The 22,353-nt window shown below is 46.9% G+C and overlaps 1 protein-coding gene and 1 long non-coding RNA gene across 3 annotated transcripts; one reads left to right on the forward strand and one right to left on the reverse strand.

The window, feature by feature from the left end:
• Nucleotides 1-110: 110 nt before the first annotated feature.
• Nucleotides 111-21,327, reverse strand: TEX9 (testis expressed 9). 2 transcript variants are annotated; one of them, XM_083586886.1, is made up of 13 exons: nt 20,958-21,071; nt 20,729-20,817; nt 17,882-17,945; nt 16,334-16,410; nt 9,246-9,490; nt 9,063-9,111; nt 7,601-7,686; nt 6,904-7,067; nt 6,168-6,250; nt 3,901-4,074; nt 3,108-3,242; nt 1,582-1,716; nt 111-554 (listed from the first exon to the last, which is right to left on the reverse strand). In XM_083586886.1, exons 5-13 carry the CDS (start codon nt 9,404-9,406, stop codon nt 477-479), a joined length of 1,065 nt encoding a protein of 354 aa, XP_083443012.1. In that variant the 5' UTR covers nt 9,407-9,490; nt 16,334-16,410; nt 17,882-17,945; nt 20,729-20,817; nt 20,958-21,071; the 3' UTR covers nt 111-476. The 2 variants fall into 2 exon arrangements, with proteins under 2 accessions (XP_083443012.1, XP_083443011.1); XM_083586885.1 differs by lacking the exon at nt 9,246-9,490 and having other exon boundaries at nt 20,958-21,327.
• On the forward strand, nt 4,081-8,412 carry LOC310749835. Its single transcript, XR_014541834.1, has 2 exons — nt 4,081-6,023; nt 8,220-8,412. It is a non-coding gene; the product is annotated as an uncharacterized lncRNA (long non-coding RNA).
• Nucleotides 21,328-22,353: the final 1,026 nt, after the last annotated feature.

Raw genomic sequence — 22,353 nt, forward strand, 5'->3', positions numbered from 1 at the left:
ATAAGTGATTGGAAATGTACTCATTTATTTGCGCTTCTGTGGAGGGAACTGTGACATGGGAGTAACCTTGCTCAGAAGCAGCTCTTGTTATTTAATGATGGACAGGAAACTTGGAAAATAACAACTTTATTGTGAAAAACAAAAAGGCTTTACTAAGCTACTGATGAAGTAACTCATAAACTTAAGGGAGTCTTTAGTGTCAGTGGAATATGTGAAGCTCCCCAAGCTAGTCTTGGTAACCTGGAAGACAACAGCAGTCGTCAGTACAATTGCTTAAATGGAGGAAAACGAACCAAATGGCAGCTGGCAATAACAGTGGGGAGGAGACACCAAACAGGAGCTGATACTACACTAAAATTAACACATTGCAGTGTTTGAGAAAACTTCAGTAGATTTGCTTTGAAACATGTTTGTTATTTTGAGCCACCATAGTGCTGAATGTTAATTGTGTTTCTGTCCATGTACAGTGTTGAACATTAAGAATTTCCCCATTCCAGGGCTTTCATAAATTCTTCTTCAGTGAAAGAAAGCATCTTTGCAGATTCAATGTGCATCTAAGGAAAGGGGGGAGGGAAAACAATTCATTAATAGTTACATGAAAAATTTAACTCTGACAAAATTTACCTTATTCCCCATTTTAACATTTGTAAAATCAAAGTGCAAGTGAGAAGGAAGCTGAGGCAACCACTTAACCTTCTGTTATGTAAGAGTTTCTTCCAAGCATTTATGCTGAATTATAAAACTGGCCATCTGCACCCTTGACGATAAAACTGGTTCTCCCCCTCTAGACCAGCTCCATCCATCTCCTACTTACTATGACAGATAATGAAGTTACATGAATATAGCTGAGTCAGCTGGAGGGAGCAGATCACTTTGGATGCTAGAAGCCACTGCTCAAGCTGCTGGTGCTTTCTGAGACAAAGCAGCCCAAATCTTTGTCAGACCTATTGGCTCTGCACAACTTCCCTGGTGGTGGTTCAGCTGCAGTACTTAGCTTATTTTTCAAACAATTGTCTTAAGGAAGTTGTCTGTTCTTAAGTCCAAACCACTTCCAAGAGAAAGTTTAGGAACAGATGTAGCTGGAGGCTGGCCAGGCCACCCAAATGTGCTCCATGGTTAACTGCTGCCTTGCTAATACTAAGACTTGCTTTCCCTTTCCCCCCCAGGAAAGTTTTCTGTCTAGTAAGACACAATGAAAAAGAAATTGTATTTGTTCAAACAGAGCAGTTCTTAAATCAATGTAGTAGACAAAAGACAGCATGGCTAGTTGCTAATACTGATACCTGGGAAGGGAAGAGATGGGTGTCCTCCTTGCCTTTTTCTGGACTGGTTCAATGCAAGTCTCATGTCCTAGTCCTAAAGCAGCCCATAATTCTAGTTTATGTTGGCTCAATTGTGTAATCCAAAGTTGTACCACACCATAGTTCTGAAAATGATCTTAACCTTCTTGGAATTTGGAGCCTCCGTTTCATATTTTGCCATTGCCTTCCTTGTCTCCCCACCCAATCAAATAAATTCAAAAGAGTCCTATGGCCCTAACTTTAATTCAATGAAAATTGCCAACAGCACAGGATAACTTGCCTTTTGTCTCTTTAATATATCAATTAACTTTAATTGTTTCTTGAATCCTGCCATCAGCTCTCCCTTTTGTTTCTCCAACTTCTTGTTCTCAGTTTTCAGGTCTTCAAGCTTTTTATGTTCCTGGTTCACTAAATCCTAGTGGGAGAGGAAGGATATAGTGTGTGTTATGCCTTTATAGGGGACGCGGGTGGCGCTGTGGGTTAAACCAGAGAGCCTAGGGCTTGTTGATCAGAAGGTTGGCAGTTCAAATCCCCGTGATGGGGTGAGCTCCTGTTGCTCGGTCCCTGCTCCTGACAACCTAGCAGTTCGAAAGCATGTCAAAGTGCAAGTAGATAAATAGGTACCGTGCGCTGCTCTGGTTCGCCAGAAGGGGCTTAGTCATGCTGGCCACATGACCCAGAAGCTGTATGCCGGCTCCCTCAGCCAGTAAAGCGAGACGAGCGCCGCAACCCCAGAGTTGTCCGTGACTGGACCTAATGGTCAGGGGTCCCTTTACCTTTATGCCTTTATAAGCAGCTATGAGTAGAATCCTTTGGGATGTTCTTGTAGAACCCAGAGCATGTCATTCCAAAAGGGAAGGTTCAGTCATAGGACCAGTGCTTTATTTCTAGGGGAAAAGGTGCCACAATGCACCATACCCCCCCATCCCCTCCTATCCCGCCACCGTTTGCCTGCTTGCTCCCAACCCCACTCAGACCTTTGCCTGCTGCCGCTTCCCACAGCAGTAGGCACAGCCTCCCAGAGGCACTTTATTATTATTATTATTATTATTATTATTATTATTATTATTATTATTACTATTACTACTACTACTACTACTACTACTACTACTTTGGCACAACCCTTTTACAATCGCCAAAGCGCTTTCCAGGAACTTGGAAATCATAAAAGGGTCGTGCCAAAGCGCCTCTAAGAGGATGTGCCTGTCACTGCGGGAAGTGGCAGGTAAAGGTGTAGTGCAGGGTGAGGCATAGGTGGCACTATGGCGTACTGCCTCAAAAAAGGCACTGCACGTGATTCAGGTGATGAACCTCTTTCTAAAGCAAAGAGGACCAGTTAGTCACTGTGAGGTGTGTATTCCAGGCACACACTAACAACATCCAGGCATCTATAATTCTGCAACCAAAAGAAATTCTGCTGGAATTCTATTTAAGTTCATATTTGACTCTGACTGCTGTGTTTGGCGTAAACAGATGTATGGACGGTGTTGAGGACAAAGATACAGTGTTTTTGTTACCCCACCTTTCCCCTGACCATGGTCTCAAGTTAGCTTACAGATAAAAATAAATTCAGCTAAAAACATGGGGAGGGGGAGAGAATTATTAAAAAGTATGGCAGCCTTGTTCACTTGGTAACTTTCAGTCTAACCTACCTGACAGGGTTGTTGTGAAAATAAAATGGGACAATCTGCCCTAAGATCTAGACGGCTAAGGAAGTTACAGGGGGCTATTGCAGAGTGAACTTAAACCTGGACATCATGTACCTCTGCTGGTTTTTCCTGTTTTCTAAGCTAAAACAAAGCCCACCTTGTTACTTTGCTTCACTTTATTCAATTCCATTTTATATTTCTCTGCTTCTTCAAGAGCTCTGTTGAAGCGAACCTCCATTGTACTCTGGCTGGCTGAAGCCTGTTTTTGGGCTCGCTTCAGATTCTCCAGTTCCTATTGCAGTAAGTCAAAACAGAAAACAGGATGAAGATTTACAGCAACATGCACTTAGGGTTCTGGAGGTGGCAGGTGCTGGATTCTCATGTGCCTGTTTAGCCCATAGGGCAGCAGCACTGGAGACTAGAGGAAGGACTTGCTGGGTGACAGGACCCAGCACACTAGGTGGATGCTTTGCAAGAAGTCCGTTGCTGCAAATTCCTGCAACCAGGGAGGAACATTTCTCTTTGGAGGTGCTCCTGCCAAGCCACCACCTTGCTGACTTTCAGAAGACAGGAGGAGGAGACCTGCCAAGATCAATGCTGTTGCTTTCTTATTGTGGCATCCTTTCCATGCTTATGCTGGCTTTGTGTGCATTATATCATTCTCCAGCTATCTGTTGGTGTTTTTTCATGGAGAAAACGCCCCTATGGAGGGAAAATAAAATAGAAACAATTTCCCTAATGATATACCCAAATTTGATTTATCTGATCACAGGAGCCGAGCAAAACACTCTTTGCCCTGGCCTCTGGATTGCCCAGGCTCCTGCCTTGGGAGCAATGAATTGGCTGATTTCCCTTTCTCTGTACTTTTCTGCAAAATGGGAATTAAACTGAGGGCGGCCAGTCCAGTGACATATTGCCATGTAATGAGGCTGAAATGGGGATCTTGTTACCTTTTCTAGTGCAGAGCACTTCTGCTGCAGTCCTTCACTTTTACTGTTTGCTTCTTCTGACAGCATTTTATACTTTTCTATTTGAGATTGCTGTACACTGGCTGTTCGCTGCAGCCTCCCACGCTCTTCTTCAGCCTCTTTTAGGGAGCTGCTTAACTTCTGATTTTCTTCATCCTGAAGACCAAGAATTAACTTACTGAACTGAGTTTAAATATGCAATTTGCTTTCACAAGTAGTGAAGACTAGGGCCGGGCGATATCTGGATTTCAACACCGTGGTATATCATCAGCTAAACCTCACAACATATTGATACACCATGATGTCTGAAATAAGGATGGAGTTATGCAGAGGCATTGGCTGGCTTCACGGTTTTTCCCACTTTGTGATTTTTGCATAGCACACACACGTCACAATTTGTGATAATTGCCAGGTCAAAAATTATGAAACCGCTATCACAATATGGATTTCAAACTGGTTTTTGGTGATATATTGATATATCATCTAGCCCTAGTGATGGCCACTAACTTGGAGAACTTTAAAAGAGGATTAGACAAATTCATGGAAGATAAAGTTATCAATGGTTACTAGCCATGGTGACCACGGTCTGCCTCCAAAATTGGGAGGTCTGACGCCTCAAATGCCAGTTGCTGCTTGGCTTCCCTTCAAAGCATCTGGTTGGCCACTGTGAGAACAGGATGCTGAACTAGATGGGCCATGGGCCTGATCCAGTAGCCCCTTCTTCTGCTCTATAGATGAACTTAAGGGGCCACTCAATAACTGCATTTTCTTGGAAGTTTAATTTGAGGAAGGCAGATTGAAAAAGCTGCATCCTTTCGTTTAACATGCACACCTCAATAAGATGCTCAGAAAATGCGACTGAACTTACCAGAAAGAAAAAATTGGGAAGCCTTTGCCTCTACAAATGGAATTATGTGCAAAGTAGCACTTGCAGACCTTCGAACACTCCAAGGAGGCTTTGGAAGGCACAGATGAGGAAGAGACAGGTGGTGGTGATAGGTGATGTCAGGGGACTGCCATTGGAACAGGGGAGGGAGGCAGGGGACTACAGAGAGCCTTCGATGCTTCTGAGGAGCAGCGCCTCAGAAGCACCTTGTCCAGCAGTGGTGAAAGCCACACCTCCAGTGGAGCAGAGGGGGAAGGGGGCAGCCAAGCGAGGGGAGGGCTCAAAGATGCTACTGAGAGCCCAAGAGCCTCACCAGCCCGGCTGGCCAGGAGGCAGACACGCTGTTTCCGTCGCCCAGCTTATGCAGAGGGGTGAAACGTAAGGAGGGGAGGCGGAGATTTGGGGGGTCTAAGTTCTTACGTTGGGGGAGAAACCGGAAGGGACCACTCCTGGAATCTGCAAGTGACTAAGATGGACTTGAACTTTGTGGTTCTGCACTGTAAATAGTTTGCACCAAATAAACCTGTTAAAGACAGGTCGGAGTCCTGCCTGGTTACTAACGAGCAACCACCAACAGCACCTGACAGCTGACGCCCTACTGAGGGGGACAGGCAGTAGGGCGTGGAGGAAACAGGATGTCGCGGGAGGTGTGTTGTCTTCCAGGCGCAAAGATTAGCAATGTGGCAGAGAAGCTGCCAAATCTGATAAAGCCCACGGACCACTACCCCTTCGTTCTGATTCATAGTTGAGATTTCTGCCTTTCAGGGGGCTGGACTAGATGACCCTTGGGGTCCTTTCAAACTCTACAATTCTGCGATTCAAGCAGGTGCTGGAAGCTTCTGGGCAGCAGCATGGCCAGGGAGCTCTGGGCAAAAAAGAAGCACCTCCCATCTGTTTCAGCACCACCTGCAAGGTCTCAGTTCTTCTACCTCTTGGGTTCATTTCCCACCCAGCTCTTCCTAAGAGTGCTTTAGAGGAGCGGAGCAATAACGAAGCAGGGACTAGAACTATCCTGGCACCAGCCAGAAAAGTATTTGTTTGTTGACTGCATCAAGAGGATTGTCTGTTGTGTAGGATTTCTGCGTGTGGGTGAAGAGTACAGGTTTTGCTACCTCCAGAAGGTTACTGGCTGAGGGAGTGTGAGTGTGGACCAGAGCCCAGGCTTGGCTATAGGAACAGCCTTGGCCATGTACAAGCATACACTTCAGATCCCTGGCTGGTGAGTATGTGAAAAGACCTTTAATCTCGCACTGAGTAACATTTAGGTGCTAGCAACAATTGTGAGCCAACAATATAGCCCCTCATACAAGGATGTTGCTGCTACATATTATGATGCAGGAACAGAAAGTCTACCTGTTCTTACCTTCTTACTGCATTCTAGTCCCAGGGCATCCAGCTCCTCCTGCATAACACGAAGCTTTGCCTTTAGGAACCGGATTTGGGCCTCTGTAGATTTGCAATAATTACATTTAATGTTCTGGACTGTTGTGCCATTCTAGACCTGACAGAAAAGAGCCTCAAAACATCTGAATAGCTTTTAACCACACGCTTATGCTAATGGTGCAATGATATAAAAGTTTTGAAGACTGACAATTCTAGAACATCCTTCATAGATGCAAAGACATTCCATGAAACAAGCCGTTCAATTCCCTGGACTGGGGGTCCCTAGTGTCTGAAGGGAGTGCACAGGATTAAAAAGTGCAGTGTTACCAGCCTTCCCCTGGGACGACTTCAGGAAGGATTCCTTGCAGGGAGGGACACCTGAAAACAATTTCCCACCCCAGGTGGCTTGCCAAGTGTGGTGATCTGCTGTTGCCAAACAAGCAGAAAGGAGATGCAGCTATGGCAGCAATGAGGATAGCACAGGTGGGCAATAAACTCTGAGACACTGAAAGACACCTCCGTTTTCTCAGGTGACTGATAATTTATCCCTCATTCTAGGAACTAGATGAAACACTGCCAATTCAAAGAGTAGGCATGTGTTAGAAAGCCTCTCTATGTGAGGCCTTAAAATTTAAGGATCATATGAACAGGTCAGTTGGAAGAGAAATCCAGCTCCCTTTTAGCAGTAAGGAAAGGACAGTAAAAAGCAGACCCACCTGCTCCAATTTCACTTCCTGCACCGGGGATAAGATCGTCCTCTAGATCAGGAAAGTTTCCTTCTTCAAGTTGCCCTTCAATTTTCCCAATTGTCTTGGCAAGAGAGAAGTCTGGGACTGCAACATCTGCAGCACTTGGAATGTCATGTGGTCTTAGTTTTGTGCTAGAGACAAGGCCAAAACACAGCATTTCTAAGCATTTTAAGAGCAAACAACAGAAAAAAGGACTGGAATGTAAGAAGCAATTGGCAAAAACAAATAAACTGATAAGGGGCTATTTCACCTTTCTAGAAAACAAATAAACTGATAAGGGGCTATTTCACCTTTCTAGAAAAGGGGGGATTTCTCCAGACCCAGTCCTGAAATGTCAACAGGACCATTAATCCCAGTGAAACAGAACATCATTAATGTGACATGGATGGGATTGTTAGCTGTTGGGGTGAGGCAGTTTTTTAAAGCTGCCCTTCTTCAGAAAGCAGAATGCTGTTAGAGGCTTTCTGTGGTTTGTTGATTGCTTTTCAGTTCACCTTGCTATTAGCCTCCGTCAATGCTACATAGGCAAAAATAGTTTTAGCCTCTTTACTTTTAATTATGTTCATGTAGTTACTATCACCAGGCATGGTTAGAAGATAACACCAGTTGCTGTTGTACTTTGAAAAATGCCTAAGATAAGCTGGGTGCTATTCAGCTGCTGTACCTTGACAGAGTTCCTTTCCCCTTCTTTCCAGATAGTGGCCTAGTCCGAAATGTAGATGCAGAGCTAGGTTTCTTCTTGTTTGGTTGCTAAGGAAAATTCACAAAACAAAAACTCTTAGCTAACTAAAGCATATCACGGTCTTAGACATAAGGAGACAAGAGGAGCTCTGCTGGCTCAGGCCGGTGGCCCACCTAGTCCAGCATCCAGCAGCCAACCAGGTGGCTTGAGGGAGGCCCCTGAGCAGGATCTGAGCACAACAGCACTCTCCTCGCTTGAGACTGCCATCAACTGATATTGAGAAGTATCCTGCCTCCAACAGTGGCATTTTTCTTCTCCAAGCCTGCTTTTCTGTAACTTAAAAGTCACAGGTTTTGTACAACAGTTTATTCTAACTACATGTGAAGCAGAGTCAAATCCCCACCCTTGCACAAAGTTCTCTAGCTGCACTAGTCAACATCTCTCAGCTCCTCTCCCTAGGTTGCTGTGAAAGGATAGCATGTGCTGTGACACTCAGATTAATTTTAAGTGGTTATATACTACACTGATTACTGTGTGTCCTCTATTGATCATCGTACCCCCATCCTGTTTGCAATCTTTATCTTGTTTGTCCATATTAAAGGACCTGGAAAGGAGGACACAATCGTTCTTCTTTTGTGTAAGAGCAGCTGTGCAGAGCTGGACCCCTGGCAGACTGGAGACAAAAGACAGAACGAATAATGATCCACCGCTAGAGGGCCACAAGGAACATGGAAAATTTAGACTATCTTTCTTAATGCTCCTCTTGCTTCTGGATCACACACAAACACAAACAACCAAAAAACAAACGCCCTGTGGCCACAGACCTCTGGCCTATCCAGAAGCTCTGTCATTTCCTCCCACATCAACTCTCCACTACTCCTTTTGTGCAAGGATGCACCTGATCCTTACAAGCCCCTGCATCTGAGCCCATACAAGTGGACTCAGCAATGTAAGGCTACAAGCCCTACGCAAATGCACCTGGGCACAAGCGTCACTGGATTCTGTGGGAATGATGCTCACTGTGATACCATTAAGGTAAGTGGTATAATAAGCAATTTTTGTATCTGCAAAACATATCTTCAGATCAATGCACTAAATTTAAGTAACAGTGTCTGTGACTGTATGCGCTCTGACTGAAGAGGTTCATATATAAGTGTCCATTCCCAAAGTTTTTTTAAAAAAAGAGTAGAAAATATGAAGGCCTTGAACACAGGAGATCTGTCTTGGGTGTAGAGAAATAAGAGCCAAGATGAACAGTTGTCATTTGGTCAACTGTCCTGCTTCAGTCTAGCTATGATCCAAAGAGAGGCGGGTGCTGTCCCACCTCATTCTCTGACTCACTGAATGGATTCTCTGTGCCTCCACAGAGGTATTGAAGACACACAGCAAATGCTACCTTCTCCTCCTGCTTTGAGAAGAGCACATCCGCCCCCAATTTCAGTACCTTATTAAGTGCAAGAGGAGCAGTTGGCAATTCAGGAGACCACTGATCTCTGGAGAGAAAAAGGAAATTGCAGCAATTAGCTTATTTTGAAGAACAAAATAAATTAAGTATTTTACTGTGTTTTAATTTTTTTGAACCAAAATTGTAGAAGGGAAGATCAATGATGCAAAACACACCACTCACTTTTCAAAATGTTTTGGCTTCATAGAAACAGCTTCAGTAAAGAGCTCCTTCCTGTGAGGCGGGTGGCGTGAGCAGCGCTGGCAGAGTGACTGTGGTCTGTCACGCTGGAGATGCCCAGAGATTCTGAAGCTGGCACCATATGGCCACATCCTCATGGACATGAGAAGAATCAAAGCATCCAAGGGGGGGAAGCCTGGGGGGGGAAGCCTTCCTGTGGGATATCCAAGCCCTCTCTGTATTGGCTGCTAAGAAAGAAGGGGAATCAAGGGGGAAGCTGTGGCATTTGCCTGCTGCTCAATCTTGCACTTGATAAAACCGAAGGCAATGCTCACCAAACCAGGGCACAGGGGTGACATTTTAAGACTGATTTGTGTCCTGCCCCAATTTAGTAATGTGAATGCCTGGAGAGAATGTCAGGGGTGACGAGACTAGGAAACTGTCCCCCACCATCCTGGACCTTCCCATCTTCCCCTGCGACCCCAAGTCTCTCTTCTTCAAGTCCCAGGCACAGAGATCCCCAGGAGTTCACCATGTAGCTGACCCCTCTTGACTTCTGAAAGCTGTGCGGCTTGGTCCTTCAGCAATCCTACTCTTTTGCAATTAGCTGGAAGACTACTTGAAACTATAGGACTGTAAAGACACAGGCTACTTCCAGACTTTGTTCTCCAGTGCTGTGTGTCTGCCACCCAGTCATGAAGGAAGACTGCGAAATGCAGCCTGGATATTGACATAGTGCCCAGTTAACAAAATGCAGCTGGCCTTTGGAAATATCCTTGGATGGTTCTGGGTCCAAAGGAAAGGGCAATACAAAACTCTGGCAACTTTCTTGTGTGGTCTAGTTTTTTTATGAAGCAAGGGAGCAGCAAGCACCGTGGTTGAGATAAGGTCAACATTTTTCTTCCAAACAGTAAGTTCATATAAAAACAACCCAGAGAAAATTCACAGCAAAGTCTACTGGGGAACCAGCTTAGACTGGTAAAGGTATTTCCCCTTCACTGGCCGTAATGGAACAGCGATCTCTCCCTAACTTTAAATCTGACTGATCCAAGAGATCAGATGCAGCCATCTGGCTTGGGATGAAGGGAAAGGAGAGCTAAGCTCACAATCTTCAACATCCTGATATGCCCAGATCCTAGCATGGGCACGTGCAAATTTACTTAGAGGTAAATTTAAAAGATTCTGGGTGTGTTGGCATAAGTCACCCGCCCACCCCAGCACAGGAAGCCAAGTCCCAAAGCACTCCAAACATTGTGGAGAGACAGGGTGCTGCACAGCCAGTGGCCATGCAGCTACCCTTAATATGGCTATGAGAGGTTGGAGCAATCCACACAGAAGCTCAAAATCAGAAGCCGCAAACCAGTAGCACCCTGCTTGCCCCCAGACATGGCTAGCCCAGCCAGTTGATCATGCTGGCACTGAAGTGGGAGGGGCAGCACATGGCTGTGGACCCCTCCCTGAACTGACAGTTCTAGGCCCTTTGATAGAAGCCCCAACTACCTTTTGCAGGAAGCTTCTGGCTCAGTTTCCAGGAATTGGCCAGAAGAGGTAGAATAATAAGAATAAGAATAAGAATGCATCTTAAAGGGAACAGCTTCCAGATTTAGGGGCAAGACCTATAAAACTTTGTAGCAAAGTCCCACTGCTTAAAATGTCCTGTGAACTAAAGGCCAATCAAGCGCACAGACACCGAGTAGGGAAAAGCAGCAGCACTTTGGAAGAAGAGGGAGGAAGAAGCAAGCAAGCAAGCAAGCAGGGGAGGTGGGGAAAGGGAGGAGAGGAAGGAAACCAGCCCTCCCCCACCCCCGAAAAAGAAAAAGATTGTACTTCCAGAATATAGTGACTCTTGTTGGTCACAGGCAAGGATCACTGCCTGCCTTCAGAAAAGCTGATTTGGCAGAAACAGAAAAGCCCAACACTCCTATACAGAGGCAAGAAGAGAAGAAAACTAAACATTAGATTATAATCTTGGCAGGGAAGGAGAGTCAGGAGTGGTCAGCCCGTGGGTTTGCAGCTTCCCTAGGTGGTGGCAAGCACTCATGCAAGCAGAAGTTCACAAACTTGTATGAACTGGAGTATTTACAATGGGAAACATAACAATAGCTGTGGGGTGCGTAAGCCAGAAACACACGGTGTAACTGCTGCACTGTTTGAAAGGTATGTATGTGAATGTGGAACAAAAGTGGTGTAATCTGATTTGCCAGCTGACAAAAGGGCCAGTGTAGCTGCAGCACTTTCTTCCTGGAGAGCACTGATGCCCAGCAAGCTGCCCTGCAAGTCTTGCTCGTGGGCGGGGGGGCTCTCTCATGCCATCCACTGACTTAGTGCCTTCCCACTGGTTTCTTAACATCCCCGGAAAGGGCTTGGCAGCACAATACACTCTGGTCTGCAGCTCACCTAAATACAACTGGGGGCAGAATTATGAGAATTATCCTAAAATGATAAAGAAAGAAGTCCTGATGTGAAAAACAAGGGGTGCCACAATGGCCAGAAAAAGCCAGGATAGAAAAACCAAGTCTGTACCAAACAAAAAGTGGAACTTCAGTTATTATGTCTCTTCACAGGATGCGGTCTAAACACTGCACCTTCCTTGTGCAAGCAGCAACCCATGAAAGGCCACTGCTGCAAGCCACTTGTGTATTAGGGAGGATTCCTATGGCACCCTTGCCTACACTTGATCACAGAACCACAGTTCCAGGCTGGAGTATACTCACTGTCTTGTTAGACCATGTATTATTTCCTCCCTGGAGGACTTGCAAGCAGGAGGGCCAGGACTCGGGCTCTTCTGCTCAAATCTGTGAGATGCTGTAACCCAACTTATTTCTCCGCCCCTCTCCCCTGAGGCACTTCTTAAAGACTCTGGATGCTACAAACCCTCTGAAAACTGAAGCTACTTGTGCACAGCTGTGAGAGCTATTCCCATATTCAAATAGGTCAGCAGTGACCTTTTGCTGCCTAGGGGCAGAAACAGTTCAGCTCCAGTACTAGTGGAGTCTGAGCGGCTGGATGCAGACATGAGAAGCACATGCCTGACTGTCTCCTCTGTGTTCAAGTAATCTGGTTCCTACCTGACCACACACTCACCCCAGCCAAATGCTATGAGGTGCATGGCTGAACAAAAGGCCAACAACTGACTTGCTTTGGTTATCAACTGTAGAAACAAATCCCCACCCCAAACATATATTCAGAGGTATATTACATTTAAAGGGACCCCTGACCATTAGGTCCAGTCGTGGCCGACTCTGGGGTTGCGGCGCTCATCTCACTTTATTGGCTGAGGGAGCCGGCGTACAGCTTCCAGGTCATGTGGCCAGCATGACTAAGCTGCTTCTGGTGAACCAGAGCAGCACACGGAAATGCCATTTACCTTCCCGCCGGAGCAGTACCTATTTATCTACTTGCACTTTGATGTGCTTTCGAACTGCTAGGTTGGCAGAAGCAGGGACCGAGCAACGGGAGCTCACCCGGCAAGTCCTAGGCTCTGTGGTTCAACCCACAGTGCCACCCGCGTCCCAAAAAACTTATACAGTCTATCTTATGCACCCCTGTTTTAAGCACTGCAATTACATTGTTCATGCACAACATGGAGCTGTGTGCTCCTCCTCTTTAGGTAAGTTTGTTTAACTGCTGTTTCTGACTCTATGGGGAGGGGGCACAGAGTACACCCTTTGCATATCTAAGGACTTGGGAGGTCCATTCCTTGACTTCTCCTGTTAAAAGGGGCTCTCGGCCAGGTAAGAGGGCTGGGAAAGGCCATGTGCCTAAGATTCCAGTGAATTAACCTTTTGAGGTGATGTGAACCAAGGATTTAGCTTGGTACAAAAACAACTCATTGTATAGTCTGGCTTTTGATTCCTCCCCCACCTAATTTTTTGTTAGGAGTAAGGAATTTAAGAAAACAATAGTCATCTCAGAAAATAAAGGGAGGGACTCTACAGAAAACACTTGGGCTGTCCACACTTTGAATGCCAATCATTAGGGCTGGGCGATATCTGCTTTTCAACATCGTGATGCATCACCGGTGAAACATTCCAATATAGTGATATATCACAATGTCTGAAAATGAGGAGTTTGAACTGGCTTGGTAGCCAGCCAGCCCTCCATGGCCAGCCACGCAGATGATCAGGAACACTGTGCCCTGCTTCTTCATAGTGAGGCCAGGTGGGCAGCTCTGCCCCGGGCAGAGCACATCAGCTGGGGTGCAAACAAGGAGCCCTGGGGCACGGCTGACCTCCCCACCACAGCCTCTCCCTGGAGCCCGCCCTGGGCTGCCCCCAGCTTCCACTCACATCAAGGGTGACTACCAGGAGCTGCTTCATTCCTCCAACACGGTGGAGCGCCCATCTGTGCTGATCACTGCCACCAACTGACCAGGAAGCCCAGAACTGGAGGCAAGGAAGAGGAGCCAGCACTGCTGCTGCTGCTGCTCCCCACGTGCTCTCACCACAGGGACCCTTGGGACATGGCCAGCACCCAGTGCGAGGTGGAAGGGAGGAAGGAGGCAGCCTGGTTGCTCGGCTGGAAAAGTGCTAGCAGGCAAGTGGCAGGCAGGTGAGCGAATGAGCACACAAGAGATAGGTGCAGGCATGGCTGTCACCCCTGGCCCCACTCCCGTATCTTAGGGGGCAGCTGGGCTGCAGAAGGAGGGAGGGAGTGGGCTTTGGGTGGCCTTGCGGGGCTCCGAGAGGAGAGCCGAGGACTGGTGAGGCTGTATGTGAAACCTGCTGGCATTCATGGTATTTTAGACCTGGCCTAAAATTGTGAAATCGTTCCTGTGATGTAGGTTTCAAAACCGATTTCAGGCAATGAATGAATACATTGCCCAGCCCTATGGATAATCTTACTTCTAACAGATTGAATTTAAATAAATTTGTATACTAATAAAAACTAAGTACAAGCCCCCCCCCACTTGCGTGTGATCATGTATACGTGTGGCACTGGAAAATAATTAAATAATTAAATTCATATCAGGCAATGGAGGGAGAAAGCTGGAGAATCCTTTTGGCTTGAGAGGAGATCCTTCCCAGAGCCCAAACAGGACTTCAGTTAGGGTGGAAGAGACCGGAGGTGCAGTGGAGCTTTGTTTAGTGCTGCCGCGCACCTCAGCTGCAGTTTTCCATGCGTCCTCCACCCTCCAGCTGGCCCTAGAGCTTCAATTCCAGTTGTGGATATTTTGGATGTATTTTTTTTATTTGGATTGGAGTGGCAGAGAGGGCATTTAAAGGGTGCTCCCCACTTACAGAATTTTCATTTGTGCATATGGAGCACTGAAAGGTAACTCCTGCATAAATGGGGAGTTGCTTGTATAGATACCTCTGTAAAGTATTGAAGGAAGTGTGGCGCTTGTTGGGAAGAGGTGTCCCTCCTCCCTTAGACACACGGGGGAATGCCTCTTCTGAAATGGGGCCTGCTGTGACATACATATGCATCAAACAGAGGCCTTATTTCTTCAGGACAATTTATTCATATGCAAATTCATGCAATTTCACTGATTTAGCCAACAGCAATAATCAAGAGACAGTCCTAACCCTCTAATATGCCAGAGATCAACCATCTTCAAAAACTAAATGACATGCCCTTCAATCTCAGCCTCACCATTTAAAATTTGTCCGCTGTTTCATCAGCAACAAAGCTAGTTTATAATTCTACCTCCCACATTTTGCAGCTGTACAGAACTGACCAAGATACACCACAGGTATGAGAGAGCAATTCTCAGCATTTTCTCCACTTGATGAGTTGCCACTATTGTCCCAGATAAGACTGAGGCATTGTTGGTGGGCAGTTCCCTAGACCGGATGGATGGGAGGTTGCCTGCTCTTGATGGGGTTACACTCCCTCTGAAGGAGCAAGTACATCGCTTGGGGGTACTCCTTGATTCACTGCAGTTGCCTGAGGCTCAGGTGGCCTTGGTGGCACAGAGTGCCTTCTATCAGCTTTGGCTGGTGGCTCAGCTGCACCCTTATCTGGCCAGGAAATAGCCCAAGTTCTGTTGTCTATGCTCTGGTAACCTCTAGATTAGATTAGTGCAATTTGTTATACATGGGGCTGCCTCTGAAGATGGTTCAGAAACTTCAGCTGTTGCAGAATTCTGTGGCCAGGTTGCTCACTGGGACAAGATGATTTGAGCATATTACACCCCACGATCATCATCTGAGGCCCCACAAGAGGTCCAGATAGTGGCAACAAGAGAACAGGCCTTTTCTGCAGTGACTTCCAGCTTGTGGAACGCTCTCCCCCGGGAGGCTCACCTGGCAACTTCATTACATATCTTTAGGTTCCAAGCAAAAACATTTATAAGCAGGCCTTTGGCTGATTAATCTATGGCCTTTTAAGTGTGCTTGTGGAAGGGGGTTTATTGGTTTGGGGGGGAAATTGTTATGCATTATTCTATCTCCTTTTGTATTTTTATGTTGTGAACTGCCCTGTGATCTTTGGATGAAGGGCGGTAAAGAAATCTAACTTAAATAATCAAGAAAAAATAAGTATAATAACAGCCTTTGATGAGAGATGTGCAGTGTGAGCTTATACAGGTCAGTCCCAGGGGGTTTATGGCCTGCTGTTAGGTACAGAGGATGGCAGCCTTAGTGGGGAACTATGCAGCACAAAAGGCGGGGGTCAACAGGTGCCTCAATGTTCCCAGGAAGAAGAGACATATGATTGTTTTGCAACATGGGAATGCAAGACTTGAGAGGCCCTTACAAGACCTGCGTCACTTGCACAAGGCCTTACAAAAGGTCTTATGAAATTGGAGGTGGGGTGTAGGTGGAAGAGAACAGGTCAAGGAAGAGGTCTCAGCACAGCTGTGGAGTGCAATCTTTTGTACTGTCTGCTTTGGGAGACCAGGGCACTTGAAGGACTCAGAAAGAACTATTTCCCAGGTAAGCACAACCACCCAAGAGCCTTTTAGTGGGAGAAGCAGCTGGACCCTGAACCTGGGACCCCATGCATGCCAAGTGTGGACTTTCCCACTAAACTATGGCCACCATTACATTAACTCACAGCGCTGAATTTTGCAAATAAAAAACTATTCTCTCTCAAACCTCTCTCTGGCACTGAAGGCCTTCAGCAGATAAGTTTTAGGAAGAGCTTACCTCTGATGTTTGGTCTCCTTGTCAAACAATTCAACCTGTGTAGAGATTGGCCTGGACAACATTTCTTGTTGATCTCTCTTCAATAAGGAAAGATTTTGTATTATAGTCAAATACTGTGTATACTACATCCAATTAACAGCCATCATAAACGCTTAATTATGTTGGTTGTGATGATTAAGAGATGTGCAGAAATGAGCAATAACTACCTCACCACCACACTGTGTCAAAGACCACTTTTTTAAATTCCCCAGAGTTCCCAAAGCTTTGTTTTCCACTACTGAGATACTGTAATTCTATATCACAACTTTAGTGAAAAGAATTTAGAATAAGAAGATAACTTTAATTACCAGTTAGCCCAATCCACTCTACTCTATAGATGCTAAGAAGATTGCCAGGATGAGAAAGAAAGCTTTGGTGGATTTTTACTCGCCAGTAAAGCTAATTTTTTCTTTCCATACAAGGGCAGGTGAAATCAGTCCTTCTCAAAGCAAATGTTTTTGCCATTCAGGGGAGTGAACCCTGTCCAACCACAATGCAGGGACAAAGTCAGGTCAATGCAACCCAAACTGACAGGGTTGGGGGAGGGGGAGGCATCAGTATGCCTAGTGCTATGTAAAACCAGTGTGAGCAGCAAGTGGGCTAATGGTATCTCCCTAAGCCTCACCTACTGTCTTGTAAAAGAAGCAGAAGCAAGAAGCAAGAAGCCAGCACCCACCAATCCATACAGAGAAGGAAGGTGGCTAGAGAAGTCCTAATCTCTATAGACTGAGTCAACAAGAGAGACAATCTCCACATGCAAAGACCGCCCCATTGTTGGGGATAAGTACTTGGAATCAGGCCACTTTTAGAGATAGGCAATGTGAAGTACATGTTTTTTAAATATTCAAACCATGTAATGGTCTGAAAACAAACGTTAGTGTACTGTGTACGAAAATAATGCTATTGTAACGATGCTCAAAGATGCCAGCTTTGCTTTGTCTTGACTGAAGCTAGAAAAAAACATGGAGTGACTGGACACACAAACTGGTTGTCCATTGTTTGTTTTTCTAAATGATCCATGAGCAGTAAATCAAGAACAAACCTTGGTTTCCGCTTCTGTTTCGTCTAGGAAGAAACAAACCACGAGTGCTCGTTCACATGCAATGCCAAGCCAGCCACTCCATGGTTTGCTTCCTACCTGAAGGGAAGGCGTTAAAGATCTCCATCTTGTCAGCATTCAATCACAGCTTTCATCCAGCCCACGTGTTTAGGGCATGCGTGGCTTCTGTTGAGTATTGTCAGCATAGTGGTAACACCTTGCCTCACGTCTCCTAATAACCACTCCTAGTGGCTTTGAATAGATATTAAATAGCAGAGGACAAAACTGTGGCCTGCAGGTGGAACTACAAGGGGCCCAAAGCGCAGTCGCTGAGTACTAATCGCTAGAACCAACCCCGTAAGTAGGAGTCAAACTGCCGTAAAATGGTACTCCCAACTCATGGAGGTAGTCCAAGAAAATACGGTGGTCAACAGTATTGTAGCTAAGCAGGTCTGACACTGGGTACTCACCATGACTTCTTCAGCCTGACGCACCAATTCTGCTGTCTTGGCTTCTAATTCTGCATTTACACGCCTAAAACAGTAATTGAAAACTGTGTTTAACTCGGCTATCTTTTAGAAAGCAAGACCACTAAAATGGTACTGCAAGGAGTCTGCCTTCCCGGGACAGACTCCCGGGAGAAACTTGCCGGCTGACGGCTGCAGGGCGCAATAGAAAGCAAATACTTTGCTAGGAACGCAGAATCATAGAACTGTAGAGTTGGAAGGGACCCCAAGGTTCTAGTCCAATCCCCTGCAATGCAGGAATCTCAGCTAAAGCACCCATGAGAGATAGCAACCTAACCACTGCTTATGTAGTCTGGTCCCATTAGTTTTAAAATCTGTGTTTAAACTTTGGGCTTGTGCTGAGTTTTCTTTTTGCATCTGTTTCTTCTGATTTCATGGTTTTGTGTTTCTATACTTGTGTACTGAAAGCCACTCAGAGAAGGGTAGGTAGCACGCAAATATCATTAATAAACGGGCAATGTAATTTTTAAAAGGCATCCAAGGGCAACTCTGTCAAGGTCTCTGGAGGTGAATGCTCTGCTTAAGTCATCCACTCAGTATGTCTGGGCACCCTCCATATATGTTGGAAGTACTGTAGTGTATTAGGTAAAAATGTAAATGACCCGTGGCCGGTTAAGTCCAGTCAAAGGCAACTATGGGATGCGATGCTCATCTCACTTTTCAGGTCAAGGGAGCTGGTGTTTGTCCACAGACAGCTTTCCGGGTCATGTGACCAGCATGACTAAATTGCTTCTGGTGCAACGGGACACCGTGACGAGTGCCAGGGCACATTGAAATGCTGTTTACCTTCCCGCCACAGCGATACCTATTTATCTACTTGCACTGGTGTGCTTTCGAACTGCTAGGTTGGCAGAAGCTGGGAAAGAGCAATGGGGAGCTTACCCAGTCACACAGATTCGAACCGCTGACCTTCTGATCAGCAAGCCCAAGAGGCTCAATGGTTTAGACCACAGTGCCACCCACTACGTATTAGACTACAATATGGCCAAGGGGAGTTGCAGCTCAAAGCATCTGGAGCAAATGGATTCAACTTACAAGAAAGGAGATTCTAACTTAACATCAGTACAGTCAAAGCTTGGTTGTCGAACATAATCCGTTCTGGAAGCCCGTTCAGCTTCCAAAATGTTTGACAAAAGAGGCGCAGCTTCTGATTGGTTGCAAGAGCTTCCTGCACTGAAGCGGAAGCTGTGTCGGATGTTTGGCTTCCAAAAAACGTTCAAAAACCAGAGCATTTACTTCTGGGTTTTTGGCGTTCAGGAGCAGAAACATTTGAAAACAGCTATTCAGGAACCGAAGTTTGATTGTACTCTGGCTGTAAGAGCTCTTTAACAGTGGAACAGACTCCCCTAAGAGGTGGTGCACTTTCCTGCCTTGGAGGTTTTGAAAGAGAGGTTAGATGGCCACCTGTATTGTATGATCTAGTTGGGATTCCTGCATTGCAGAGGGTTGGGCTAGATGACCCTCAGGGATACCATCCAACTCTACGGTTCTATGAGGTCAGCAAGCTAGGAAAGGCTGCTGGAGCACGCTTTGAACCAGTCACTGTGGTGCAGAGATGAGTGAATGCCAATAGTGCCTTAGTCTAGAGCAGACAGGATGGCAAGTGTGGGACTAAGATTCAAGGACCTTCAAAGAAACATTTGAACTAATTGATATCGGCCTGAAAGCGAGAAGTCCTTTGACTGGTCTTAACCGTCCAGGGGTCCTTTACCTTTATTTACCTTATTGGGAAATATTGGGAAATTAATAAAAACATTTTTGACAACAGCAACATTTAAACATTTCAGTGTAGTACAGTACAGTATAGTATCAAAATAATTTGTTTGCAGAATATGAATAGATATCTTTTCAAAATCAAGCACTGCTGGGAGCTGTTTCTTTTGGTTTTCCAATGCATTTCTTAACAATAAAAAATTCGGTGTGGTGTGAGCAAATTATCATGCCCAGAGAAAAAGTCTGAGAACCACTGGTCTAGAGCAGGGGTGGCCAACTCCCAAGAGACTGCAGTGATCTACCCCCTTTTTTGGATTCAGGTCAAAGTTGTTGAGTTTTTCAGGGAGGAGGTAAAATGTTGAGCTTTTTTAAGACAAAAAAATTTTTTCCCCTTCCAGTAGCACCTTAAAGACCAACTAAGTTAGTTCTTGGTATGAGCTTTCGTGTGCATGCACACTTCTTCAGATACACAGACTTAACCGTCCAGGGTGTATACTGGAAGGGGAAAAAAATTTTTGTTTTGACTATGGCAGACCAACACGGCTACCTATCTGTAACTGGAGCTTTTTTAAGGGGAGCCACAGTTGTTCAGCTTCTTTGGGGGGAACCAATGATCTACCAATGATCTACCGCAGACGTCCAATGATCTACCGGTAGATCACGATCTACCTGTTAGATATGCCTGGTCTAGATGAAGGCAAGGGTGCTTCTGAGAATGCCTAATCGCCTCTCTCAAATCCCCACGCAACTGGGATTGGAGGCTCAAGCCTGAGCCCGAGAAAGCGGCACTTACTCGGGAGCAAGGAAGGGAAACGCCATCAAAACCCGTCTCTTGGAGCAGACACCCCACCACACACACACAATAAAAAGCCCCATCGCAGCGTCGTGTGGCCAGAGCGGGAGATGGGGGCTTCCTTGGCCAGCCTCTATACGCCCCCCTCCCACTCGCTGGATTCTCACGAAGAAAAAGACACGCGTCTTGAATCAAGGGGACGCCCTTGAGGACTTAACGGGGGGGCGTTAAAGGGGGGGCGAGCATCAGCAGGGACCCCCCTCAGGGAGAGAGACGCCCCTTACTTGTACTCCTCCTCCTTGGCCAGGAAGGCGGCGGCGCTGCAGCTCCTCGCCTTCTGCTCCGCGCCCGCGGAGGGCCGGCGGAGGGGCACCTGCGGAGGGCGAACGAAGCGGAGAGGAAAGTCAGGCGGGAAAGAAACCTCCCGCGGCCCCGCGCGGCGCCCGGCCCGGCCCGCGTCCCCATCCCACCCCGCCTGGGGGGTCCGGACAGGCCAGCGCTTCCTTCACCCACCCGGGCCGAAGACGAAGAGGCGCCTGCCGCCGCCATTTTGCGCCGCAGCCGGGGAGGAGGAGGAGGAGGAGGCGGCGGTGGCGGCAACTGGGGCTCCGGCGGCGCTTCGCCCTCGCTAGGCAACGGCGCGCGTGAGGGCGGCCCTCCGTCCTCCTCGGGCCAACCTCCTCGTCCTCTCCCTCCTCCCCCAGGTGTTTGGGTCGGCGGGGGGGGGGTGTTTGCTCATGGCATTTACTGCATGCCTCCCCTTTTCCTCCAAGCAGCTCAAGGTTCTCCCCACCCATGACAACAACTCTGTGGGGAAGGTCAGGCTGAGAGGCAGTGGCTGCTCAAGTGAGCTTGGGGACTGAGCGGGGATTTGAACCCTGCTCTCCCGGATCCTAGTCCGGCCCTCCAGCCACTGCTGGCCATCTCGGCAGCCTCACCTCCCTCCCTTGAGGAGGCGCCTCTTCTTGGGGGGCTTTTCTGTGGGGTGCATAGGATTCCCCATATGGTGAACACCAGCTTCAGTGGCCCCTTTGGGGCAGGGACCTTGGCTTGTGTTGCCCCCCAGTCAGAGCCGAAGCTATTGGGGAAGGGAGGCTAGCTACAGGTGAAGCCTCCAGAGGGGCGCCATTGAGGCTCCTAGCCTGTGTGTGTGTGTATGTACACAAATGCACATGGGGGTGTCAAACTGGGTCTTTGACCTGGGTGAAATAAAGCATGGGTGCCCTGGTAAATGTCGAAGAGCAGGAGCTGACTTGTGACAGCCCCCAAGGAGAGGCTAAACATGGCGGTGTTATTAATGTGCACCAAAGAGCAGCAGTACAAAGCACAATACAGTGATACCTCGGGTTACATACGCTTATGGTTACATACGCTTCAGGTTACACACTCCGCTAACCCAGAAATAGTGCTTCAGGTTAAGAACTTTGCTTCAGGATAAGTACAGAAATCGGGGTGCAGCAGCAGCAGGAGGCCCCATTAGCTAAAGTGGTGCTTCAGGTTAAGAACAGTTTCAGGTTAAGTACGGACCTCCGGAACGAATTAAGTACTTAACCCAAGGTACCACTGTACTGAATTCCTTGGGACCAGTAGCTGGCAGTCATGGAATAGAAAGGAGGCCTCCCTAACTTCCACTACCTGCTCAAGCTACAAAGAACAGTAAAACTTGAAAACCTCACGCTGTTCACTTGCCAGAGCAAGGAATCACTACCCAACTACCCAACTGAGAAGACTAGATCTCCCTCAATTGGGGGATATGGGTGCACATGTGGCCAGGCCATTCATACTGCGCAGGCCTGTGCCTTTGCTGTGCTCATAGCCTTGAGTCCACAGCAGCACACAGACGACGAGTTGCACTGTGTTGAGTTCTCCTCAGATACGAAACATGAATTTCAAACCTTCTTTGCTGTTA

This window comes from Podarcis filfolensis (assembly GCF_964270895.1).
Source record: "Podarcis filfolensis genome assembly, chromosome: 14".
NCBI classification, from domain to species: domain Eukaryota; kingdom Metazoa; phylum Chordata; class Lepidosauria; order Squamata; family Lacertidae; genus Podarcis; species Podarcis filfolensis.

Coding starts and splice junctions, on each gene's coding strand:
- TEX9 (XM_083586885.1), bottom strand. CDS start 20,993: ATGGCGGCGGCAGGCGCCTCTTCGTCTTCGGCCCGG. Junction 6,251..6,903: donor AGGAAGTGAAATTGGAGCAG/GTGGGTCTGCTT, acceptor GCAAATCTACAG/AGGCCCAAATCCGGTTCCTA. Junction 1,717..3,107: donor AAGTGAAGCAAAGTAACAAG/GTGGGCTTTGTT, acceptor CTCTCCCACTAG/GATTTAGTGAACCAGGAACA.